Below are 25024 nucleotides of genomic sequence, written 5' to 3'. Positions count from 1 at the left end.
AACATGCTGAATGGGAGCTAGTAAAATTGCCTGAGCCCACAAAGTATTGGGTAGAAGCTAGAGCGCTAGTCAGGACAAATCCTCCATTTCATTTGTGGCATTTGTGGCGCATTTATTGGGGCTGATGGCAAAAAACTGTAAATATTTCCCAATGACAATATTGAACAGAGAATTTCCACCTGAGAGCCATGTACTGCCTTGCTATGGAATTTTAACTGAAGCTACCCCTATGCTAATAAAAATGATGGTGCCCAAAAGAGTTCCATAAAAAAATAAAAATGATTTACATAGAATCTTGCTACCTGGGGATATTAGGAGAAAATACTGATAAGTAGGGGGCCTCTTTCCTCTATTCTACCATGCCTGATAGACAGCTTTCATGAGCTGTTGGCTTGTAAATGGCATTTCCCAAATAAACATTGTTTGAAAGCTCCGGCTCTGGTTAAAGCAGGGTCAACAAAATCTTTTTCTTTTGAGTTATTTGAGTGAAGTATGTTTTTGTAAGCAAATTTATATTTCTCTTTGAGTTCTAAAATTTGGATTGTGATTTTATGACAGTATAGTCATTTGCATAAATTCAAAAAGCATCTTTTAAAACAAAAGAATTTGAGACACCGGTTATTTTACTAAGACTTTAACTAAAATAGCATATTTTTAGGTAAAGTTCAGTCAAGGTCAACTTAAAGAAGCCTATACGGCCAATCAATTCTTGCTGCATTTTTAATTAATTAATTAATTTTTTTTGGAGATGGAGTCTTGCTCTGTCACCCAGGCTGGAGTGCAGTGGTGCAATCTCACCTCACTGGCACCTTTGCCTCCCGGGTTCAAGCGATTCTCCTGCCTCAGCCTCCCGAGTAGCTGGGACTGTAGGCGTGTGTCACCACGCCTGGCTGATTTTTGTATTTTTAGTAGAAATGGGATTTCACCATGTTAGCCAGTCTGGTCTTGAACTCCTGACCTCAGGCAATCCACCTGCCTTGGCCTCCCAACGTGCTGGGATTACAGGCATAAGCCACCATACCCAACCCTTGCTGCATTTTATGTAAAATTACCAGGCCAAGTATAATAAATCTAAAACTTATTTTGCACACAAATTGGTCTTGCTATAATTTCTCTTTAATAGAAAAAAAGGGGGGTGGATAAAGGAATTGCTTCAAAGGAAAACATTTAATACTCAATTTCAGTCTTACTCTTTTTTTTTTTTTTTTTTCAGTGGAGACTGAAACATCATTTTCTGGCTATGGTAATCCACTAGCGAGTACCAGATTATAATTTTTCTTCGTATTTTTAGTTGGTACCCTAATGGAATAGGTTCCTTTTTCTGTTCTGACACACAAATTGCTCTTTTAATGATCAAACTGTAAATGTTATTTATCTCTTCTTGTTTTACTTCCAGGAAAACCCAAATCATGATATTTTGAAGATCAGAGATGTGGCTCTCCGTCATTTTGGCATCCCACTGGGCCGGGATCTGTATTTCACTGAGAATGCTCTGCTGCACAAACTATACAAGCCCCCTTCCCTCTAGGCCCAGCTACTGTCACAGAAGAGGAGGGGGCAGAAGATTGTAAGGGCTGGTTTTAAAGAAAAAAATTAGGTCAAGGTCAAACCTCCAAATCAAGGAGGGGTTACAAAAATGCCTAAACAGCTGGTAAAACAAGTTTAGTTGCTTTCTAAACGATTATGTGTCACTTTTGCATCTACCCCAACCATGAAAATTTATTTGCTTATTATAGAATTACAGGAAAATATTTACTAACAGGATAAAAAATACCTTGTTACAAAGCCTCTTGGGTATAATACTCCCAGTTATGAGTTACGGAGATAAACATATCTATCTATATATATTTTTTCAGAACAATGCTTATGTTTGCATAGCTAATTGCTGTATGTCTTTAACAAAAGCCAAGCTTACAGTAGTTCAACACACAGAAGTTAAAAATAAGTCAGTCTCGTAACTTGCCTTTTCGTTTTTGTTTATTGGCTTTTACTTAAAATAATAATTTTAAGAGGTAATAAATGCATGTCCATATCCATTCTTACCTGGCCTAGAACAATCAATTGGCTATAAGTCCTTTGACTCATAAGGCCTTTAGCCATAGGGAGTCCCATGGAAGTATAGGATGGACCCGAGATGGGCAGCCATGCCACCCTGGCAACGCTATGGGACAAAATTAAAATTTGCTGGTTTTTGATGTTGCCTCTGGCAAATCTTGGCCAGAAGGGGAAGAACGTAAATGAAAATGAAAATTCGAAGGCACCCCACAACCATCTGAATGGACTTCCTCTTCCTCCAGGGTTCAGGCCATGATGGAAAGTGGGAGGTGGGACATGCTTCATTATACCTCTCTGGCATTAACATTCACAATCTATTCTCTCTGAAGCTTGCTACCTGGATGTTTCATCTGCATGATAAAATCCCAGGTCTTCAGACAAACTCAACTAATTGTCAACCAGAAAATATTTAAATTTACCTATAGCCTAGAACCCCCACCCCCTACACTCCTTAAATGTATTTGATTGATGCCTCATGCCTCCCTAAAATATATAGAACCAAGCTGCACTGGATTGGCCATCTTCTCACATATCATTCTTTGTTTATAAGTGCAGTGATAATATTGAACATATAGTCTATTTATATATCCACAATACATGTTATTTAAGTCAGGTGCGTTTCTTATAACCCTGAAAGAGAAAGTAAAGAATTACACTTGGCAAGTCAGATATTTGAAACATATTCACAGAAAAAAAAATTACACTTCCAACATGATATTATTGCCCTAGACTCTGTGTTGTTTAAACTAAATCTAATTTAATGTTCAGAGTATCAAGAATGTCCGAGTTAATTGTTTATGTTGACACATATGCAATGTCAAATACTGCTTCATTTCTCCCTGCTTTTTCCACTTTCTAACATCTGATATTTGCTGTCCTTTGCTTACAGAGTTAGCACCCCAGCCCCTTCATATATAATATAATTTGGAATAATACCATTCCATAAGATTCTCCTAGTCTAACTGGCTAGGAGTAGTAAGACTTGGACCCTTTCTCCCTCAAGTGCTTTTTATAATCATCAAAGTCAGGAATTCACCTGAGATATATGACACCTGAAGTTCAACATCATCTCCAAGTGACACTTGGCAAAAGATTTTACTCTGAAGTTCTAATGACCAGCCCATAAATACTAGATTAGTGATCAGGGACTATGCATTAAAAACAAATTCATAAATTAAAAATATTACATTAATTTAGCATCAATACTTGGGTAAAAAAACCAGTAAATAAGTTCATCAATTAAGTGTTTAAGAATGAGATTTATTTGTGGTGACATAGTACAGATGTCATTTATTACAACCCCCTTTCAGAAACAAACCCCAAAACAACACAGAGTTATAAAGTGAAGATATATATATACACACACACACACATATATATCATACATACAATTATTATATACTTTTTCAGTTTTCTTTTTGATAATTGAAAATATCTACAATGTTTTCCATTCCATTATAGATTACCATTCCATCTGCAATAATTACAAACACATACATATTCTGTGTTTGCAAAACAAGATTCCATCTGTACTCTCTCCTGACACACACATTACCTTTGTCTCTAGTCTTTCACTACAAATTAGGCCTTTGAAATATATATCCTTCTCCACTCCATTTGTAGATAGCTTATCTCCCACTGTATCCTATCATTGCCAACCATCAGAGGTAGGGCCACCTTGTCTTTCTGACCCACACTCCTACACTTACTATTTCTATGTGAAAGATAAAGCAAACAAACAAAACAAAACAAAAAATTGTATTTGCCATTATGGCCCAATGTGATGAGTATGCAGGGATCTGAGTGCCTAAACTCACTGTGGTGGCACCTTAACACAGTTGACTCAGAGCTGTCTCCTGCTAAAAGTATATACTAAAAACGTGTTAAATGATGGACTTCCAATAGTGTCCAGCAGGCTGAGACTCTGGTTTCTTTCTTCGTCTGATATTTTCTGCTTCCCAAATTTCAGAGATTAAAAAATACAAATGGAATTTGCCACTATTTTTATATGTAAAGACTTTTTTCCCATTATAAGCAGAACAAATACAACGTATAAATCCACTTAAAATAGTATGTTTATAACCACATTCCTCATTATACTACACAACAAATTATTTTATCTATACTATATATGTGATATATTAAGCTAAAGTTTATATTCTTTCACCTGAAGTGCTCTTCTAAACCAGTCTTTAAATTTTTCATTCAAAAATGCCCATTTCAGAATGGAAGTTAGTGTAAACTCTATGGCAATTTTTCAAAGAACTAAAAATAGAATTACCGTTTGATCCAGCAATTCCACTATTGGGTATCTAACCAAAGGGAAAGGAATTATTATATTAAAAAAAAGACACCTACACTTAAATGTTTGTTGTAGAGCTATTTACAATAGCAAAGTCATGGAACTGTCCTAAGTGTCCATCAACGGATTACTGGATAAGAAAACATGAAACCATGCTTTCTTTTAGAGTATATACACCATGAAATACTACTCAAGTATAAAAGAGAAGGAAATCATGACTTTGCAGCAAAATAGATGGAGCTGGAGACCATTCTCTTAAATGAAATAACTCAGGAAAGTAAACTTAAATACTGCATATTCTCACTTAAGTGGGAGCTAAATAATATGTACACATGCACATAACAAGTGGAATAATAGACATTGGAGACTCCAAAAAGTAGGAGGGTGGGAAGAAAATAAAGAATGAGAAATTACCTGTTGGGTACAGTGTACACTATCCAGGTTATGGTTACACTGAAAACACTGACTTCATCATTATGCAATATATTTATATAACAAAATTGCAATCGTACCCCCTAAATCCATAAACTTTTTAAAATGCCCATTTGAAGTGTCATTTATAACAAAAGTATCATTGCTAAAATTTATGTTTTGTTAGTCTGTGTATTCTTACTGAAGCATTTATCACACTACATTCTCTTTATCTCTAGCATAATTCAATCAGTCTGCACATAAAATTGATGGTTAAGTAACTTTAATGATGAATCAATATTTCATTCATCTTTGAACCCTAGAACTTATCACAATATTAAGTACTTGTTAGTCCAATGACTTTTCTGGGCTTCCACAATTTTTCTTAGATAAAATTATTTACAGAGTTCTCCATAATTTGCCTGCTGTAATTTTGTTAGTTACTTGTCAAAATCATGAGAAGACATTTATGGTAACTTTATGTATTAGAAAATACATCAAAGAAGCATGATAGAAAAGGGTTCTTTTAGCATGCAATTTCAATTGAAGCTGGTTTTAATTTGAATCTACAGTGCTCCTAAGGAAAATACCTCTACTCAAACCCAGCTATAAAATTCTAACAAGAATAGACACTTACCAGGCAGAGGAGTTGATTATATTATCCACTCTCATACCATGAGTGGAATCTTCTTCAGGAGATAATCCCAGCCAATAGTCATATGATCTACTCTGGGATTTTATAAATTCCTACAGGAAATACAGATGGTCTGTTTAAGAAACAGTCTCCTACTTTTGTATTTTACATTATAATGTAATTTCTTACAAATTGCTGTTTTAAGGTAACATACTGGACATTGCACTACTACTATTAAATGTCATTATAAGAAATTGAAAGAAAGTACTCCTTACTACAAAATTTCAATATTTTTAACAATATCATTGCTGGTCTCACAAGAAGAGAGGCCCTACTAATCCATGTACAACCTTAATTTACAGTCAATGAAGAGTTCACAATGACAAGTTCAGGATTAAAAAATCTGAGCAGTAAATATTGTGTCCAGGGCCAAAGGAGGTGGGTAATGGCTATAAACAAGAGTTAATAGAAACAGAAAGAGTAGGAAAAAAATGCCACACACTCAGATGTGCGTGGTTACAGAACAGAATTCAGAACCAGTCCAGAATTTTGTAGCCAAATAACAGGTTTTTTTCTTATTCCAGCCTTTAAAAATTTTTTCTAGAGTAAGTAACTGTGAATGGGTCACTTGAGAATGATCTGATGAGGAAGAGATTGTGGGTTGATTTCTCTCTCTTCTATAAAGGATGATGAAAGTTTCTTATTGTGGGGAAGCAGAGACTTTTAGAAAATGTAATTTTGCTTAAAAATATATGATTGCTATGTGAGAGACCAAAAATGCTATGTAATAAGTGTAACATGGAAACATTATTTAGACAGGGAAAACTAAGAAAATGAATAAATCAATAAAGCTACCAGAAAACACATTTTTCCTGGGATTCAAGGACTCAGTACAATATATCTGACACTTGCCTGTGCCATCTTACTTCAGTTCTTCTTGTTTGTACATATTTTATGCTAACCTACTATAACTTGCCTATTTCTCTTAGTGAATTAAAAAATACAAAATGGTAGAAACAAAACATATTCTCCCATGTAGTTCTTATGGAATTGCTAACCCTGGGGAATAATCTCCATATCCTCTGTTTTTAGATAAATGTTTATAAATTAAGTTCTGAGATTTGGTTCTAGATTCTAATTTGGAAATGCTTACAGACCTATAGATTCTGGGTGCCCTGTAATACTCATCTACCTGTCAGCTAGTAATATTTCTCTTATGCTAAGGTCCTAAACTTGTATGTTTTACCTTGCCTATGATATCTTGAGATAAGTGTACAAAGTTTCAGTCACTTCATACCCCAACTGAAATAAACCAGAATCATGAATGGGTTGATTGAAGTCTTCTCCAACATGCCACACCCCTCTCTATCCCATGATGGTAGAAACACCTGGGCTTTACCAATGCATTTTTGTTGTTTATCTTCAACAGGCTGGCATTCTGAGCAGCACAGGCCATTTTACTCTCCTGCCATGTTTGGACATCGTCACTTAGGAAATAACAGCTGTCCTTATGCCAAATCCATCTCCTTGGACAAGGCTTACATTTGTGCTCTGGAAGAAGAACATAGTTTTACTTGGGTTTTGTTGATAGTCATAATAATTCTTATTATTTCCTTTCCTCTCTGTGTGACATTGATCACATTTGTTGTTTATTCTTCTTTCTTTTTCTCTCTTTCCCCCCCTTTTTTTTTTTTTTGACAGAGTCTTGCTCTATTGCCCAAACTGGAGAGCAGTGGCGTGATCTCAGCTCACTGCAGCCTCCATCTCCTGGATTCAAGTGACTCTCCTGCCTCAGCCACCCAAGTAGCTGGGATTACATGCTGTTTCTTTTTTTTTTACATCGAAGGGGAAGTAAGTGAATCCTGTATTCTAGTTCCTTATATACCACCATAATGTGTCAGACACATAACTTGAACAAAAAAATTTCAAATTAAGCACTTGGATTCAAGTGTGTCTTCCTGTGTCAATTCCTCTTTGTTATTTTGTATGTTCTTTAAAGACAATAAAAACTAATTACTGGAAACGTTCTGTATAGTAAGAATTAACCCCACCTATCTATACCAATCTTATCTTCTTTAATTTTTGTTCTCTGAAATGTTGAAACTTTGAGGTTTCTCAGGAGCAAAAGGAATATGTTTTAGCAACCATGACTATAGAAACTTATGGAGACACTAGAAGACCAACTCCCCGATCCCAAAGGTGAAGTCTCAATTTATTTTTTTCTATGGACTTTGTTATCAATCTCCAACTGAAATTTAAGAATGAAGTCACCTGTAAAGAGGTGTCACTTCCTCCCTGTCTTCTATTAACCTCAGTGCCCAGAATAATTATAGTAAGTGACAGATTAGAGAAACTGTCTTGTCTAACATTTTATTATGTAACCATTATCTCCTGATAATTTTGGGGCCTATTGTTGTTACTACTTTTTCTGTTTTTCTTCTAACTGCGTGGAAATATCAATGAATTCTCCATCAACCACATGTAATTCTTTCCCCCAAATTATGAGTCCCTAGAGAAAGGCTGCTAGCTAATTATAAAATGATTCTTAAGAGACTCAGTGGTTTAGTTTATTGTCCAATAAATAACTCCAAGAGAATACAAGATTACCTTGTTCTTTGCTATATAGCTCACGACATAATTTGGTGGCTATTGTTTGCAGTGTGGTGGAGAGGTTCCTGATCTTGTTGGAGATATTCATGTTACTCATCAGTTGTAGAGAAACATTTCTCTGGAGCTCTTCACTGATGTTTTGCAGTTTGTTCATTTTTTTCATTTCTATCTTCAAAGTTACGTGAACTCCACATTAAAAAAATGACAAAAAATTGTAAATTCTCAATAGAGCCATCATCCTTTATCATTTGCAGAAGTAGTATAAAGATTAAAGGGGTAGGGAAAGCAATTACTCTACAGGAGTGAGGGAAAGAGACTAAGTTCCACATTGTAAGTCCTCCTTGTGGGCCTATCACCTATCATTATTATAAATCTTCCACTGAAGGAATAAACTTTTGTTGTTAAATATTTGAAATTCTAGATACTTCCTCTTGACCAAAACAGGGGCAGTACATACACATGCTTGCCAAGACTCCCAATCCAATGAGCAACAGAAGGCACAGAAGAGTCAGAAACAAGGCTGCTGGACGCCATACACGAGAGGGAGCTGGAGGTGCTGTGGAAAGCAAAATTAACAGAGAGGCCTAAAAATGGTATAACTTTCATTTGGATTATTTACTCATTCATTCATTCATTCATTTTACCTTTATTTCCTAATATGCCTATTGGAAAGAAATGGATTTGCTAGCCATTCAAGAATATTCAAAAAATATTTTTGAAGAATATGTCAAGAATAAATCAAAATCACTTAATTGTTTTGTATGTAAATTGATTCTGGCAGGAGAAGCTGTTAACTGGTAGACTGATTTAAAAAAACAGATAAGCAAAAACAGAATTTATAATAGAGAATGGAGAAAACCAATCAACCTAGATATAGTGTATTTTGTTTGTACAAATTTGGGAAAAGTGAGTAGCTGGAAATTAACAGAGAAGCCAATAGGAGAAGTCTTTACTTGAGTAGACAATTGTGGCATGTCAAGAAAAACAGTTTCAGTTGTTTATGTATCCCCCCAGGTAATTATGAGAATTTAGCTGCAGAATGAACAAGATAGGCTGTCTTTTCATAATGTCTTTGGGTGTCCTCCCATTAGCTTTTGATCTTAGTCAGTCCAGATCTACACCATTTTTATTGCAATTTTTCAAAAAAATTTTCATGTGTTTTTGCAAGAAACTTTTATTGAATACTTCCTTTTTAATGAATAGTGAAGCCCAGAATAGATCATTTCTCTATTTAAAAAAAAACAGGAATTATAAACTTTGTGAATGAATTATCATTGTGACTATGTTATTTAAATCATCATTATGTATAAAGCTATTATACATTAGGTAAAGACTAGCTAGATATTTCAAGAAAATCCAATTCAGGGATACCATAATAATCTCACTATACTTCTGAGCTATGTCTTACATCTCATAGTTGATGGTGCAATAATATTGTGAAATCCAGAGAGAATTACTAATAAATAGTAAAACTTAACTTCTGTAGACTTTAGAAAATAGTTACTACTGAAAGAACTACATGTTCAAGATTTTATCTAAGATTAGAATTATAAATGCCAGTGCTATCTTTCTTAAAATTATTTTCTTATTTATATATGTATTCAATTATTCAAAAGTTTATTTATTCAATGAACTTATTCAATTATTAAAAAGTTCAATTATTCAAAAGTTATCTTTTGAGTGCCTTGTATTTATTAGACATTATCCTGGGTGCTAACAATATCAAAGTGAGCAAGATGTACAAGTTCCTGTTTTCACAGGTATAAATTTTAATTATAGGAGGAAATAGATAAATAGATATATAAGTGAGACAGGGAGAAAGAAAGAAAGGGAGAAAAGATCTCAAATTTGGCGATGTTGTGCAGAGATTTGAAACTAAGCTGTTATAGAGAGCAGGCAGTTCAAATCTTATGAATAGGAACCAGCATGCAAAATAAGTAGGAAGAACATTACAGGTAGCAATTACATGAAGTTCAAAGACAATAATTTAAGGAAAAGATTTCTATTTGAAAAACAGAATATATTCAGAGGGGCAGAAGAATTGTGGCCAATGTGAAAAATGATGTTAAAGGTTTTATTTGTTTTCTTTTGTTTTGTTTTTAAAATAAGGAGGAGACATTATTTACAGCCTTTTCTAGCCAGAATAAGTTAGATTTTTGGGGAAACCACTGGAAGACTTTAATCTAGGAGGGCAAAATAACAGAGTTGTTTTATCAGTAAGAAATCTGTTACAGTATGACGTGTGAAAGAGAACAGAAGTTTGACTAGCTAGTACTAGGGAATTTGATGACCCATGGATAAATTAAGTATACATTTTTAAGCTAAAATCTATGGCACAAATTTCTGAAATTTTTCTTTAGAGAAAGTTGGTAGATATGCACATTTGTAGGCAGTATCTCATAGTGATAAAAAGCAAAACACCATCTTTAGGGTTAGCATGTGTATTAGTCCATTTTCACATTGCTAATAAGACATATCTAAGACTGGGCAATTTATAAGGAAAGAGAGGTTTAATGGATTCACAGTTTCACGTGGCTGGGGAGGCCTCACAATCATGGTGGAAGGTGAAAGGCACACCTCATATGGCAGCAGACAAGAGAAGAAAGAACTTGTGCAGGGAAACTCCCCTTTATAAAACCATCAGATCTCATGACACTTATTCACTATCACAGGAACAGCACGAGAAAGACCCCTACTATATGATTCAATTACCTCCCACGAGGTCCCTCCAACAACACGTGGAAATTGTGGGAGCTATAATTCAAGATGAGATTTGGGTGGGGACACAGCCAAACCATATCATTCCACCCCGACCTCTCCCAAATCTCATGTCTCACATTTCAAAACCAATCATGCCTTCCCAACAGTCCCCAAAAGACTTAACTCATTTCATCATTAACTCAAAAGTCCACAGTCCATCTGAGACAAGGCAAGTCCCTTCCACCTATGAGCCAGTAAATTCAAAAGAAAGTTAGTTACTTCCTAGATACAATGAGAGTACAGGCATTGGATAAATACGGTCATTCCAAATGGGAGAAATTGGCCAAAACAAAGGGGCTACAGGCCCCATGCAAGTCCAAAGGGCACCAAATCTTAAAGCTCCAAAATCATCTCCTTTGGCTCCATATCTCACATCCAGGTCATGCTGATGCAAGAGGTAGGCTCCCATGTCTTTGGGCAGCTCTGCTCCTGTGGCTTTGCAAGGTACAGTCTCCCTCATGGCTGCTTTCATGGGCTGATATTGAGTGTCTGCAGCTTTTCCAAGTGGACAGTGCATGCTATCAGTGGATCTACCATTCTGAGAGCTGGAGGACGGTGGTCCACTTCTCACTGCTCCACTGGACACTACCCCAGTGGGGACTCTGTGTGGAGCTTCTGACCTCACATTTCCCTTCTGCACTGTCCTAGCAGAGGTTATCCATGAGCACACCATGCCTGCAGCAAACTTCTGCCTGGACATCCAGGCATTTCCATACATCCTCTGAAATCTAGACAGAGGTTCCCAAAACCCAACTCTTGACTTCTGTGCACTCAAAGGCTCAACACCACATGGAAGCTACCAAGGCTTGGGGTTTGCACCCTCTCCAAAGCCATGACCTGAGCTGTACCTTAGCCTCTTTTAGTCATGGCTGGAGCAGCTGGGATGCAGGGCACCAAGTTCCTAGACTGCACACAGCAGAGGGACCCTGGGCTCAGTCCATAATACCATTTATTCCTCCTAGGCCTCTGGGCATGTGATGGGAGGGGCTGCTGGGAAGACCTCTGATATGCCCTGGAGTCATTTTCCCCATTGCCTTGGTGATTATCATTTGGCTCCCCATGACTTTAGAAATTTCTTCAGCTGGCTTGAATTTCTCCTCAGAAAATGGGATTTTCTTTTCTCTATCATTGTCAAGCCACAAATTTTCTGAACTTTTATGCTCTGCTTCCCTTATAAAACTGAATGCTTTTAACAGCACCTGAGTCACATCTTTAATGCTCTGCTGCTTAGAAATTTCTTCTGCCAGATATCCTAAATCATCCCTCTCAAGTTCAACGTTCCACAAATTTCTAGGGCAGGAGCAAAATGCTACCAGTCACTTTGCTAAAACATAACAAGAGTCACCTTTGCTCCCGTTCCCAACAAATTCCTCATCTCCATCTGAGACCACCTCAGCCTTATCACCATTTTTGTCAAAGCCATTCAAGAAGTCTCTAGGAAGTGCCAAACTGTCCCACATTTTTCTGTCTTCTTCTGAGCCCTCCAAAGTATTCCAACCTCTGCCTGTTGCCCAGTCCCAAAGTCTCTTTCAGATTTTTGGGTATCTTTACAGCAGCGCCCTACTCTATTGGTACCAATTTACTGCATTAGTTCATTTTCACACTGCTGATAAAGACATACCCACAACTGGGTAATTTATAAGTAAAAAGAGGTTTAATGGACTCATGGTTCCATGTGGCTGGAGAGGCCTCACACTCATGGTGGAAGGTGAAAGGCACATCTCACATGGCCGCAGACAAGAGAGAACTTGTGCAGGAAAACTCCTCTTTATAAAACCGTCAGATCTCATGAGACTTATTCACTATCACAAGAACAGCATGGGAAAAACCCGCTCCCATGATTCAATTACCTCCCACCATGTCCCTCCTACAGCATGTGGGACTTATGGGAGCTACAATTCAAGATGAGATTTGGGTGGAGACACAGTCAAACGATATCAGTATGTTTTGGTTTGAATTCTGGTTCTGCTGCTTATTGCTTGTGAAACCTCGGGAAAATTATTTAACACCTTTTAACATCTCTGTGTCTGAGTTTCAATATGGTTAAAGCATGGGAGACAGAAAGACTGCAAAGTATCAGACACTAAATAATTTAATATTTATAATGCAATTAGAACAGAACTGGCACAGAGAAAACACTTGAAAATTGTATTTAAATATATACTTATATGTGTATTTAATGAGATGAGGCTGTCTGGAGAGAGAGACAATTTTAGAAGAAAAATAAATATTACTACTTTTGACATTTTAAGTTTAAAATGAGATTAGAACTCCTTATGGAAATGTGAAAGTGGCACATGTATTTTCTAGTCTTGAGATTCAGGGAAAGGTCATACAGAGATATTGGGGAGTCACTCTATTTAAAGTCAAGCAACTGAATGAGGTAGATTAGAAGAGTGTACTGAGTGATGCAATAAAACGGGACCCAGGACAGGACTTCAGAGTATTCCATCTTGTAGAGTTTCATCTAGGAGGAGGAATCAACAAAGAATGAGGAGAGGCAGGCATGGTGACAGGAGAAGCCATGAGGATGTGTCAGGAGGGATGTGCAAAGAAAGCATTTAGAGGACTGTTCAACTTTTTCAATGCTGCAGGGAAGTGAAGTAATGGAAGAGACATGTGACTATTGGGATGAAACAGGCAGGACATCAGTGACCTAAAGCTCAGTCTCTATGGCACCAAGGGGGCAGAAGCCTAATAGAGCTGGCTGAGAACAGAATGAGAGGTGAAGAACTGAGAGTCAGTGGCCAAAGAAAATGCTTTCAAAAGTTGAGTTGTGAAAGGAAACAAAGAAGTTAAATAATAATGGAAAGGCTTAAGTGGTCAAGCAAGGATTGTGTTTTGTTATAAAAGGAGTAGCAGAGTATATTGGTGAGTAGTAGAGTATGTTGGTGCACCAAAAAGGAAAAGCAGAGAAGGAAGAGAGAATAACGACACAGGAGAGAAGGGAAAAAATTACAGAAGTCTGTCTTTGAAAATGACACATGGACTGAAATTCAGAGCAAAATGAGGAGCTGTCCCTTCATAAGTACATACTTATCGTAAATACTATCTGGAAGGAAAGCAGAGTATCAGTAAGGACATGGTAGGATAGACATTTAAATAACAAAAATAAAAAGTGTAGATGGATGCTTTTTTCTTACCAGAGGAAAGGTGAGAGTAACTGGGGTTGAAAATTTGTGTATTTTTCACCAGCAATATTCAACTCTGGGGCAGACTGGGTGGATATTCGGGTTTAACCAGAACTGGAGTTGTTTTTATTTGTTTGTTTTGGGGGTTTTTGTCTTGTTTTGTTTTGATTTGTTTGAGGCAGGATCTTGCTGTGTCACCCAGACTGGAGTACACTCGCCTGATCTTAGCTTACTACAGCCTCCAACTCCTGGGCTCAAGGAATCCTCTTTCCTCAGCCTCCCAAACAGCTGAGACTATGGGTGCCCAGTTAATTTAAAAAAAATTTTTTTTATAGACATGGCATATCTCTACTTTCCCCAGGCTGGTCTCAAACTTATGGCCTCAAATAATCCTCCCATCTTGGCCTCTCAAAGTGCTAGGACTATGGGTATGAGCCACTGCACCTAGCCAGAGCTGGAGTTTTTAAGGAAAAATTAACATACATTGAAGAGGAGAAGTGTAAGAGACTAAGAGTAGACATTACATAATACAATGTTATATTACATAATGTAGATTCTAAGCTGGATAATGAGAAAATTAGATGAGATTAAGAACATGAAGAAGACATGGATTCAATATTTCCATGAATTCAGGGAATTCTTGTGGTGGGAACTTAAGGTGGATTGGCAGGAAAAGAGGTGGGAAAGGGTGTGAGAGGACAAGTAAAGGGCAATTGTTGGTAATATTAGGCTCATGATATGCCCATTCTCTTTCAGCATATAAAAGAAGAAATATAAACAAGGAAATAAAGACAGAAAATATTGTAAAATTCTTAGACCCTTCTTCTTTCTAAAAAAAAATTTCAGTATTAAAAAAGAAGCCAACAGAATTAATCTGCTATCCTTTCTCAAGATTTACAATGCTCATCATAAATGGATCCAAGATGTAACAATGAAATTTCTGTTTATAGCAATGCTAGAATATTAAAGATGTTATATTCTGTGTGGGGAGAGGAGAGAGGACAACAACTTAAATAATATGTGAGAATTTTGGCACTCTTCTCTCCTTATTTTTCTGTTTCTATCACCCTTCTTTGTGTTCTCTGCTATCACTGTTTAAGTTATTTTTAACTCAAATATACTGATTTAAACTATGGATTCGCTAGGGCAGATTTCACTCCCAAAAGGCTAGGAGCCAGAAGGCAAGAACCATACATAATAGGAAAACTATAGGATTCTGAGTAAGATGAAGAGTAGTTTTGTTTAAGTGAAAGTCAACACAGATGGACCACTTATTTCATGATTTTAATTTGAATTGAAAAATACAAAGTTACTTGATATAATGTGGTTTTGAATATTATGAATATATTATGTCTTCTGATATTTCTTTACCTCTTTTCTTCCTTTATTCCTTAATGATTCATTTCATGTAACTTAACATATTTTATTTTTTAGTAAGTTAGTAAAAAATCTCCAAAAGAAGTAGGAGAAATTTTAGGGTGATTTATGCTTAGTTTGGTAGATAGTCAAATGAAATCCTATAAAGGTCTCTCTGTCTGACACAAAGCATTTTCTTATAAAAAAAAAAAAAACACACACACACACACATATGAAATCATGACTTTCCTGAACATGTTTCTTTTTCCATGGCTTCATCTCATAAAGAAATAAAATCTTCATACAACCCAATCATTTGAAAAATTCTGTCCCAATTATATTGAGTGTGATAATAAAAAATTTCAAAAATGTAAAAGATTGATTATTCAATGCAGAGATAAGTGTTTTCACAAAACCCTTTTTTCTAATCATTTTGTTCATACACTTTTTGTTCCTTTGCTTAAACATAAGAGACTTAATTGAAAATCTAAGTTGAATAATAACTATATCACTAATATTGAAGATGCAAGTCTATAACCACTTCTATTATACAAACTTACAACACATCCATAACTCAAAATCTTACCTTTTTCCCCAAATTTGCCAATTTCTGGGATTTTTTCCATCTCACTGGAGTTCTGGAATTGAAGATCTGCATAAGTCACTTCTTCAGACATTGATGAATATGTAAAGAAATCTTGACAAAGTGTGAAAACACAAAAAGATGAGTGAGTTAACAGAGCTGAATGTTAAACAGGACCTATAATTTTTAACTTCTGTTTATAAACCTACTGTACCAATCACCCATATGTCTGCAAATGAGCCAAATCTCATCTGTGGCTTCAGTTAAGAACATTGAACTGTTGCAACAGATAACATCTTTCTTCCTCATATTTCTTCCTTTTTCTCAATTTCTATATATTTACCAACTACAGAAAGTAGTTCTTGAAATTGTGTTTGGATAACATCATTAGTGTCATGCAAGAGAACACAAATAACTAGCACCACATGGTGCAGACGTAGTGTAGGATTTATCGGTGAAAAACTTTCAAGCAGAAAAATAACAGAAAAGATGCAGTTCTCAGACACTCACTAATCTGCAGCTGTGGCCTGGCATAGATATTCCTTTTGTATGATGAAGAAGGTCCTGATAGAAGGGTTCTCTTCACTGGGAGACTGAACATACAGAGAGCACTCCCAAGGAGAATGAGACAGTTAGTGTCATTCCGTTGCCATGTTACATAGCTATAGGTTTGCCTAAGAGAGGTAGGGAATGCCTAGTTTCTCTAAATAACAATATATAGGTTGGTGCTAAAGTAATTCTGGTTTTTGCCATTAAAAGCAAAAGTAATTGTGGTTTTTGCCATTAAAAGTTTACAAAATTACTTTAGCGCCAACCTACATATTAAGGGATCTGAGGCCCAGAAACCACACCAGAGAGTATGCATACTGATGGCCAAGGTCTGTATACTGAGGGCTCTGGAAACAGCTTTGCAGGCCAGGAAAACTATAATCAGCCTTGCTATCTCTCTACAGACTGACTCAACCCATTTGATCTCCTCCTCAGCTAAGCTATCAAAAGTGGGAGGGGAATGAGTCTCCAAAGTCCAGATTTGTGTCTTATTAGTTTCACTCAATAGTCTTAGTATTTTTTATTTCACTTCTTGATCAAGAATGCAAGTGGAAGTGAGGGGGTGGAGAGGACTGTTTTTGAGCATGTTCTCTAATATTCGTTAGTAAATCTTACTTTAAAATTCTTCTTGACATTGCCACATGTAAATCATAAAATGGTTAGGTATTATTATTATACATATGAAAGAGAATGCATAAATATTTTAAAAAATCAATTAAAAACTAATTGCTTTATTATGTCAGGATAGACAGGAAAAACAAAATGCTCCCTTTATAAGAGCTACTAAAAATAAATAGGAAAATATTACAGATAGAAATTAACTAGATATTTGCACAACCAAAATGAACAAAAAAATTTTAAAACTATTGAAGAAAAGAAAAAAATAGAAAAACATGCTGTGGTATTAGAAGTGTCAATACTGTATAAAAAGAAACTAAATTCTCCTAAATATATCAAAAATTCAATGTCAATTTAATTAAAACAACTGATTTTCTCCTGATAAAGAAAAAGCTATTGAATACATTTGAAAATATTACCATGAAAATATTGGCAGCCACATTTAAAGGAAAATATATTCAAAACATGATTACTTCATCCTAAGTACTTTACTAATGTTGCTTTTATCTTTACAACTCTCTAAACCAGGTACTATTATTATCACCCTTATTTTACAGATGCGGAAGTGAGTTGCAAAGTGGATAAGTTTGTATCCAACATCACACAGTTGGTGAGTGGTAGAGTTGAAACCATCAAAGTCTCTGGTTGCCTTGTTCAAATACGTGCACAGGCTATAAGGCCTCTCCTGGTGGGAAAGAGTAGCCCTCTTTTTTTCCTAGGTGGATCAAATATTTGCATATAAATATTTGTTTATAAATATCTCTTTGTTTGTGAAAGGATGGAAACCGGCCACCACACAGGCAGAGTCCTGTTCTGTGTTCTATTGCTCTGCTGTTTCGTGTGGAACGTTGTTTCATCAATCAACACTAGAAGATGAAGCGTATATGATGAATTGTAAAGGGAAACAAATGAAAAATCTCAAAGTCCTGTTTGCAAGGTACTCTATTTTGTTGAAAATATTTGAATAAGTATTACTTCATACAAAATCCTTGGTTTAGAGCCAGCTAAAACATTTATATCCACAAGAATAAGCTGAGATCTGAGATGACTACATGGTTTGCCCTTCACAGCCTATATCAGTTTTTTAAACATTTTGTTATTGATACATAATAGTTGTATGTATTTTGGAGGTACATGTGATATTTTGAAACCTGTATACAATGTGTAATGACCAAATCAGGGTAATAAGAGTATTCATTCCCTCAAACACTTACCTTTTCCTTCTGTTGGGAATAGTACATTTCTTCTGTTTTAGCTATTTTGAAATATACAATAAATTATTGTTAACTATAGTTTTCCCACTGTACTATCAAACACTAGAATTTGTTCCTTCTATCTAATTTTATTTTTGTACCCAACCAGCTTATCTTTATCCCCCACCACCCCTTTCTAAGCCTCTGGTAATCACAATTCTACTCTCTGCTTCCATGAGATTCATTCTTTTAGCTCTCACATATGAGTGGAAACATGTGGTATTTGTCTTTCTGTGCCTGGCTTATTTCAGTTAACATAATGACCTTCAGTTCCACTACTGTTTCTGCAAATGACAGGATTTCATTTCCTTCTATGGCCAAATTATATTCCATTGTGTATATATACTATAGATACCTGCACTCCCATGTTTATTGCAGCACTATTTGCAATAGACAAGATATGAAATCAACCTATATCAATTTTCATTCTAGTTGAATACTAAGAGACAATCTGCAAATATAATTACAGATGTCTTCCAATATTAAACATAAGTGATACATTATCCATTATGTAAATTATGTATTTTTTGTGGGTTGTTATTGTCAGGCCTCTGAGCCCAAGCTAAGCCATCATATGCCTGTGTATATGCCTGTGACCTGCATGTACACATCCAGATGGCCAGTTCCTGCCTTAACTGATGACATTCCACCACAAAAGAAGTGAAAATGGCCTGTTCCTGCCTTAACTGATGACATTATCTTCTGAAATTCCTTCTCCTGGCTCATCTTGGCTCAAAAGCTCCCCTATTGAGCACCTTGTTACCCCCACTCCTGCCCACCAGAGAACAACCCCCTTTGATGTAATTTTCCTTTACCTACCCAAATCTTATAAAACGGCCCCACCCCTATCTCCCTTTGCTGAATCTCTTTGCAGACTCAGCCCACCTGCACCCAGGTGAAATAAACATCCTTGTTGCTCACACAAAGCCTGTTTGGTGGTCTCTTCACACGGACGCGAGTGAAATTTGGTGCCGTGACTCGGATCAGGGGACCTCCCTTAGGAGATCAATCCCCTGTCCTCCTGCTCTTTGTTCCATGAGAAAGATCCACCTATGACCTCAGGTCCTCAGACCGACCAGCCCAAGGAACATCTCACCAATTTTAAATCCAGTAAGTGGCCTCTTTTTACTCTCTTCTCCAACCTCCCTCACTATCCCTCAACCTCTTTCTCCTTTCAATCTTGGCACCACCCTTCAATCTCTCTCTTAATTTCAGTTCCTTTCCTTTTCTGACAGAGATGAAGGAGACGCGTTTTATTCATAGACCCAAAACTCCGGCGCCAGTCACGGAATTGGGAAGACAGTCTTCCCTTTGGAATCAGGCAGGGATGCCTGCCTGATTATTCACCCATGTTTCAGAGGTGTCTGACCATGTGGGGACACCTGCCTTGGTCCTTCACCCTTAGCGACAAGTACTGCTTTTCTTGGGAGTAAGAACCCTCCAACACCTTCTCTCTGTGTTTCTACCCCTTCTCTGCTTTTCTGGGGGGCAAGAACCCTGCTGCTTTTCTCCATGTCTCTACCACTTCTCCGATTTTTCTGGGGGGCGAGAACCCCCCAACCCCTTCTCCTTCACCCTTAGTGGCAAGTACCGCTCTTCTGGGGGGGAAGAACCCCCAACCCCTTCTCTCCATGTCTCTACTCTCTCTTCTCTCTGGGCTTGCCTCCTTCACTATGGGCAAGCTTCCGCCCTCCATTCCCCCTTCTTCTCCCTTAGCCTGTGCTCTTAAAAACCTAAAACCTCTTCAATTCACAGCTGACCTAAAACCTAAATGCCTTATTTTCTTCTGCAATGCCACTTGACCCCAATACAAACTCGACAGTAGTTCCATATAGCCAGAAAATGGCACTTTCCATTTTTCCATCCTACAAGATCTAAATAATTCTTGTTGTAAAATAGGCAAACGGTCTGAGGTGCCTGACGTCCAGGCATTCTTTTACACATCGGTCCCTCCCTAGTCTCTGTTCCCAATGCAACTCATCCCAAATCTTCCTTCTTTCCCTCCCGCCTGTCCCCTCAGTCCCAACCCCAAGCATTGCTGAGTCTTTCTAATCTTCCTTTTCTACAAACCCATGTGACCTCTCGCCTCCTCACCAGGCCAAGCTAGGTCCCAATTCTTCCTCAGCCTCCACTTCTCCACCCTGTAATCCTTTTATCACCTCCTCTCCTCACACTCAGTCCGGCTTACAGTTTCGTTCCATGACTAGTCCTCCCCCACCTGTCCAGCAATTTCCTCTTAAAAAGGTGGCTGGAGCTAAAGACATAGTCAAGGTTAATGCTCCTTTTTCTTTATCCCAAATCAGATAGCGTTTAGGCTCTTTTTCATCAAATATAAAAACCCAGCCCAGTTCATGGCTCATTTAGCAGCAACCCTGAGATGCTTTACAGCCCTAGATCCTAAAAAGTCAAAAGGCTGTCTTATTCTCAATATACATTTTATTACTCAATCCGCTCCTGACATTAAATAAAACTCCAAAAATTAAATTCCAGCCCTCAAACCCCACAACAGGACTTAATTAACCTCACCTTCAAAGTGTACAATAATAAAGTAGAGGCAGCGAAGTAGCAACATATTTCTAAGTTTCAATTCCTTGCCTCCACTGTGAGACAAACCCCAGCCACATCTCCAGCACACAAGAACTTCCAAACGCCTAAACCACAGTGGCCAGGCATTCCTCCAGGCCTGCCTCCCCCAGGAGCTTGCTAAAAGTGCCAGAAATCTGGCCACCCGGCCAGAGAATGCCCGCAGCCCAAGATTCCTCCTAAGCCATGTCCCATCTGTGCAAGACCCCACTGGAAATCAGACTGTCCAACTCACCCGGCAGCCACTCCCAGAGCCCCTGGAACTCTGCCCCAAGGCTCTCTGACTGACTCCTTCCCAGATCTTCTTGGCTTAGCAACTGAAGACTGACACTGCCTGATCGATCGCCTCAGAAGCCTACAGGACCATCACAAACGCTCTAGGTAACTCTCACAGTGGAGGGTAAGTCCGTCCCCTTCTTAATCAATACGGAGGCTACCCACTCCACATTACCTTCTTTTAAAGGCCTGTTTCCCTTGCCTTCATAACTGTTGTAAGTACTGATGGCCAGGCTTCTAAACCTCTTAAAACTCCCCAACTCTGGTGCCAACTTAGGCAATACTCTTTTAAGCACTCCTTTTTAGTTATCCCCACCTGCCCAGTTCCCTTATTAGGCCAAGACACTTTAACTAAATTATCTGCTTCCCTAACTATTCCTAGGCTACAGCCACACCTCATTGCCACCTTTTTCCCCAGGTCAAAGCCTCCTTCACAGCCTCCCCTTGTATCTCCCCACCTTAACCCACAAGTATAGGACACCTCTACTCCCTCCTTAGTGACTGATCCCGCACCGCTTACCATCCCATTAAAACCTAATCACCTTACCCCGCTCAATGCCAATATCCTATCCCACAGCACACTTTAAAAGGATTAAAGCCTGTTATCACTCTCCTGCTACAGCATGGCCTTTTAAAGCCTATAAACTCCCCTTACAATTCCCCCATTTTACCTGTCCTAAAACCAGACAAGGCTTACAGGTTAGTTCAGGATCTGTGCCTTATCAACCAAATTGTTTTGCCTCTCCACCCCATGGTGCCAAATCCATATACTCTCCTATCCTCAATACGTCCCTCCACAACCCATTATTCTGTTCTGGATCTCAAACATGCTTTCTTTACTACTCCTTTGCACCCGTCATCCCAGCCTCTCTTCACTTTCACTTGGACTGACCCTGACACCCATCAGACTCAGCAAATTACCTGGGCTGTACTGCCACAAGGCTTCACAGACAGCCCCCATTACTTCAGTCAAGCCCAAATTTCTTCCTCATCTCTTACCTATCTCAGCATAATTCTCATAAAAACACATGTGCTCTCCCTGCTGATCATGTCTGGCTAATCTCCCAACCCCAATCCCTTCTACAAAACAACAACTCCTTTCCTTCCTAGGCATGGTTAGCGCAGTCAGAATTCTTACACAAGAGCTGGGACCACACCCTGTAGCTTTTCTGTCCAAACATCTTGACCTTACCGTTTTAGCCTAGCCCTCATGTCTGCATGCAGTGGCTGCCACTGCTTTAATACTTTTAGAGGCCCAAAAAATCACAAACTATGCCCAACTCACTCTCTATGGTTCTCATAATTTCCAAAATCTATTTTCTTTCTCCCACCTGACGCATACACTTTCTGCTCCCTGGCTCCTTCAGCTACACTTCCTTTTTGTTAAGTCTCTGACAATTACCATTGTTCCTGGCCCAGACTTCAATCCAGCCTCCCACAGTATTCTGGATACCACTCCTGACCCCTATGACCGTATCTCTCTGATTCACCTGACATTCAACCCTTTTCCACATATTTCCTTCTTTTGTGTTCCTCATCCTGAACACACTTAGTTTATTCATAGTAGTTCCACCAGGCCTAATCGCCACACACCAGCAAAGGCAGGCTATGCTATAGTACAAGTCACCAGCCCACCTCTTCGAACCTCTTATTTCCTTTCCATCATGGAAATCTATCCTCAAGGAAATAACTTCTGTTCCATCTGCTATTCTACTACTCCTCATAGATTATTCAGGCCCCCTCCTTTCCCTACACATCAAGCTCGAGGATTTGCCCCCACCCAGGACTGGCAACTCTTAACTCCCTCTCAGAGGGGATAGATAATCTTTGCTGGCAGGGGACCCTCCAGTACTTTCACCCTGATGAAGTTCTATTCTTTACTTTTATACTCAATCTTATTCTCATTCCCATTCTTATGCCACCCTCCACCTCTCCCCAGCTATCTCCACCACACTATAAACGTTACTCATTCTCTCCTAGCTGTTTCTAATCCCTCCTTAGTGAACAAACTCTAGCTTTGCATTTCCCTTTCTTCCAGTGCCTACACAGCTGTCCCCGCCTTACATGCAGACTAAGCAACATCTCCTGTCTCCTACACCTCCAAACTTCCTTTAACAGCCCTCACCTTCACCCTCCTGATGAACTCATTTACTTTCTAGACAGGTCCAGCTAGACCTCCCCAGACATTTCACATCAGCAAGCTGTCGCCCTCCTCCACACTTACTAAAAACACCTTTCTCTTTATATCAACTCTACTCCCCACATATTTGGACCTCTCACAACACAAACTACTATTCCTGTGGCTGCTCCTTTATGTATCTCTCAGCAAAGACCCACAGGAATTCCCCTAGTAACCTTTCACCTTCTCGATGTTCCTTTACTCTTCCTCTCCAAAGCCCTCTTCTTGTTTACTTATACCCAGCCCCATAAATAACAGTGAAAGATTGCTCATAGACACTCAACGTTTTCTCATACACCATGAAAATCGAACCTCCCCCTCTACGCAGTTACCTCATCAGTCCCCATTACAACCTCTGATGGCTGCTGCCCTAGCTGGATCCCTAGGAGTCTGGGTACAAGACACCCCTTTCAGCACTCCTTCTCATCTTTTTACTTTGCATCTCCAGTTTTGCCTCGCACAAGGTCTCTTCTTCCTCTGTGGATCCTCTACCTCCATGTGTCTACCTGCTAATTGGACAGGCACATGCACACTAGTTTTCCTTACTCCCAAAATTCAATTTGCAAATGGGACCGAAGAGCTCCCTGTTCCCCTCATGACACCGACATGACAAAAAAGAGTTATTCCACTAATTCCCTTGCTTGTCAGTTTAAGACTTTCTACCTCCACTATTGCTCTCGGTACTGGAATAGCAGGCATTTCAACCTCTGTCACGACCTTCCTTAGCCTCTCTAGTGTCTTCTCTGCTAGCATCACAGACATATCACAAACTTTATCAGTCCTCCAGGCCCAAGTTGACTCTTTAGCTGCAGTTGTCCTCCAAAACCTCTGAGGCCTTGACTTACTCACTGCTGAAAAAGGAGAACTCTGTATATTCTTAAATGAGAGTGTTGTTTCTACCTAAATCAATCTGGCCTGGTGTATGACAACATAAAAAACTCAAGGATAGAGCCCAAAAACTTGCCAACCAAGCAAGTAATTATGCTGAATCCCCTTGGACACTCTCTAATGAGATGTCCTAGGTCCTCCCAATTCTTAGTCCTTTAATACCTGTTTTTCTCCTTCTCTTATTCTGTTTAGTTTTTCAATTCATACAAAACCGTATCCAGGCCATCACCAATCATTCTACACGACAAATGTTTCTTCTAGCAACCCCACAATATCACCCCTTACCATGAAATCTTCCTTCAGCTTAATCTCTCCCACTCTAGGTTACCACATCGCCCCTAATCCCGCGGGAAGCAGCCCTGAGAAATATCGCCCGTTCTCTCTCCATACCAAGCCCCCAAAATTTTTGCCGTCCCAACACTTTACCACTATTTCATTTTTATTTTCTTATTAATATAAGGAGACAGGAATGTCAGGCCTCTGAGCCCAAGCTAAGCCATCATATCCCCTGTGACCTGCACATACACATCCAGATGGCCGGTTCCTGCCTTAACAGATGACATTCCACTGCAAAAGAAGTGAAAATTGTCTGTTCCTACCTTAACTGATGACATTATAAAATTCCTTCTCCTGGCTCATCCTGGCTCAAAAGCTCCCCTACTGAGCACCTTGTGGCCCCCACTCCTGCCCGCTAGAGAACAACCCCCCTTTGAGTGTAATTTCCCACTACCTACCCAAATCTTATAAAACAGCTCCACCCCATCTCCCTTCGCTGACTCTCTTTTCGCACTCAGCCCACCTGCACCCAGGTGAAATAAACAGCCTTGTTGCTCACA

General features: G+C 38.5%; 1 protein-coding gene across 1 annotated transcript; it reads right to left on the bottom strand.

Moving 5' to 3' along the window:
* Positions 1–1959: 1959 nt before the first annotated feature.
* CLEC12A (C-type lectin domain family 12 member A) lies at positions 1960–15958 on the bottom strand. Its single transcript, XM_031000900.3, has 6 exons — positions 15846–15958; positions 8470–8568; positions 8010–8198; positions 6802–6953; positions 5406–5515; positions 1960–2685 (listed from the first exon to the last, which is right to left on the bottom strand). The coding sequence occupies exons 1-6, from the start codon at positions 15934–15936 to the stop codon at positions 2529–2531; spliced, it is 798 nt and encodes a 265-aa protein (XP_030856760.1). The 5' UTR covers positions 15937–15958; the 3' UTR covers positions 1960–2528.
* Positions 15959–25024: the final 9066 nt, after the last annotated feature.

Source organism: Gorilla gorilla, chromosome 10 (genome assembly GCF_029281585.2).
Source record: "Gorilla gorilla gorilla isolate KB3781 chromosome 10, NHGRI_mGorGor1-v2.1_pri, whole genome shotgun sequence".
Lineage (NCBI taxonomy): Eukaryota > Metazoa > Chordata > Mammalia > Primates > Hominidae > Gorilla > Gorilla gorilla.
This window is presented reverse-complemented; position numbering and strand designations above follow the sequence as displayed.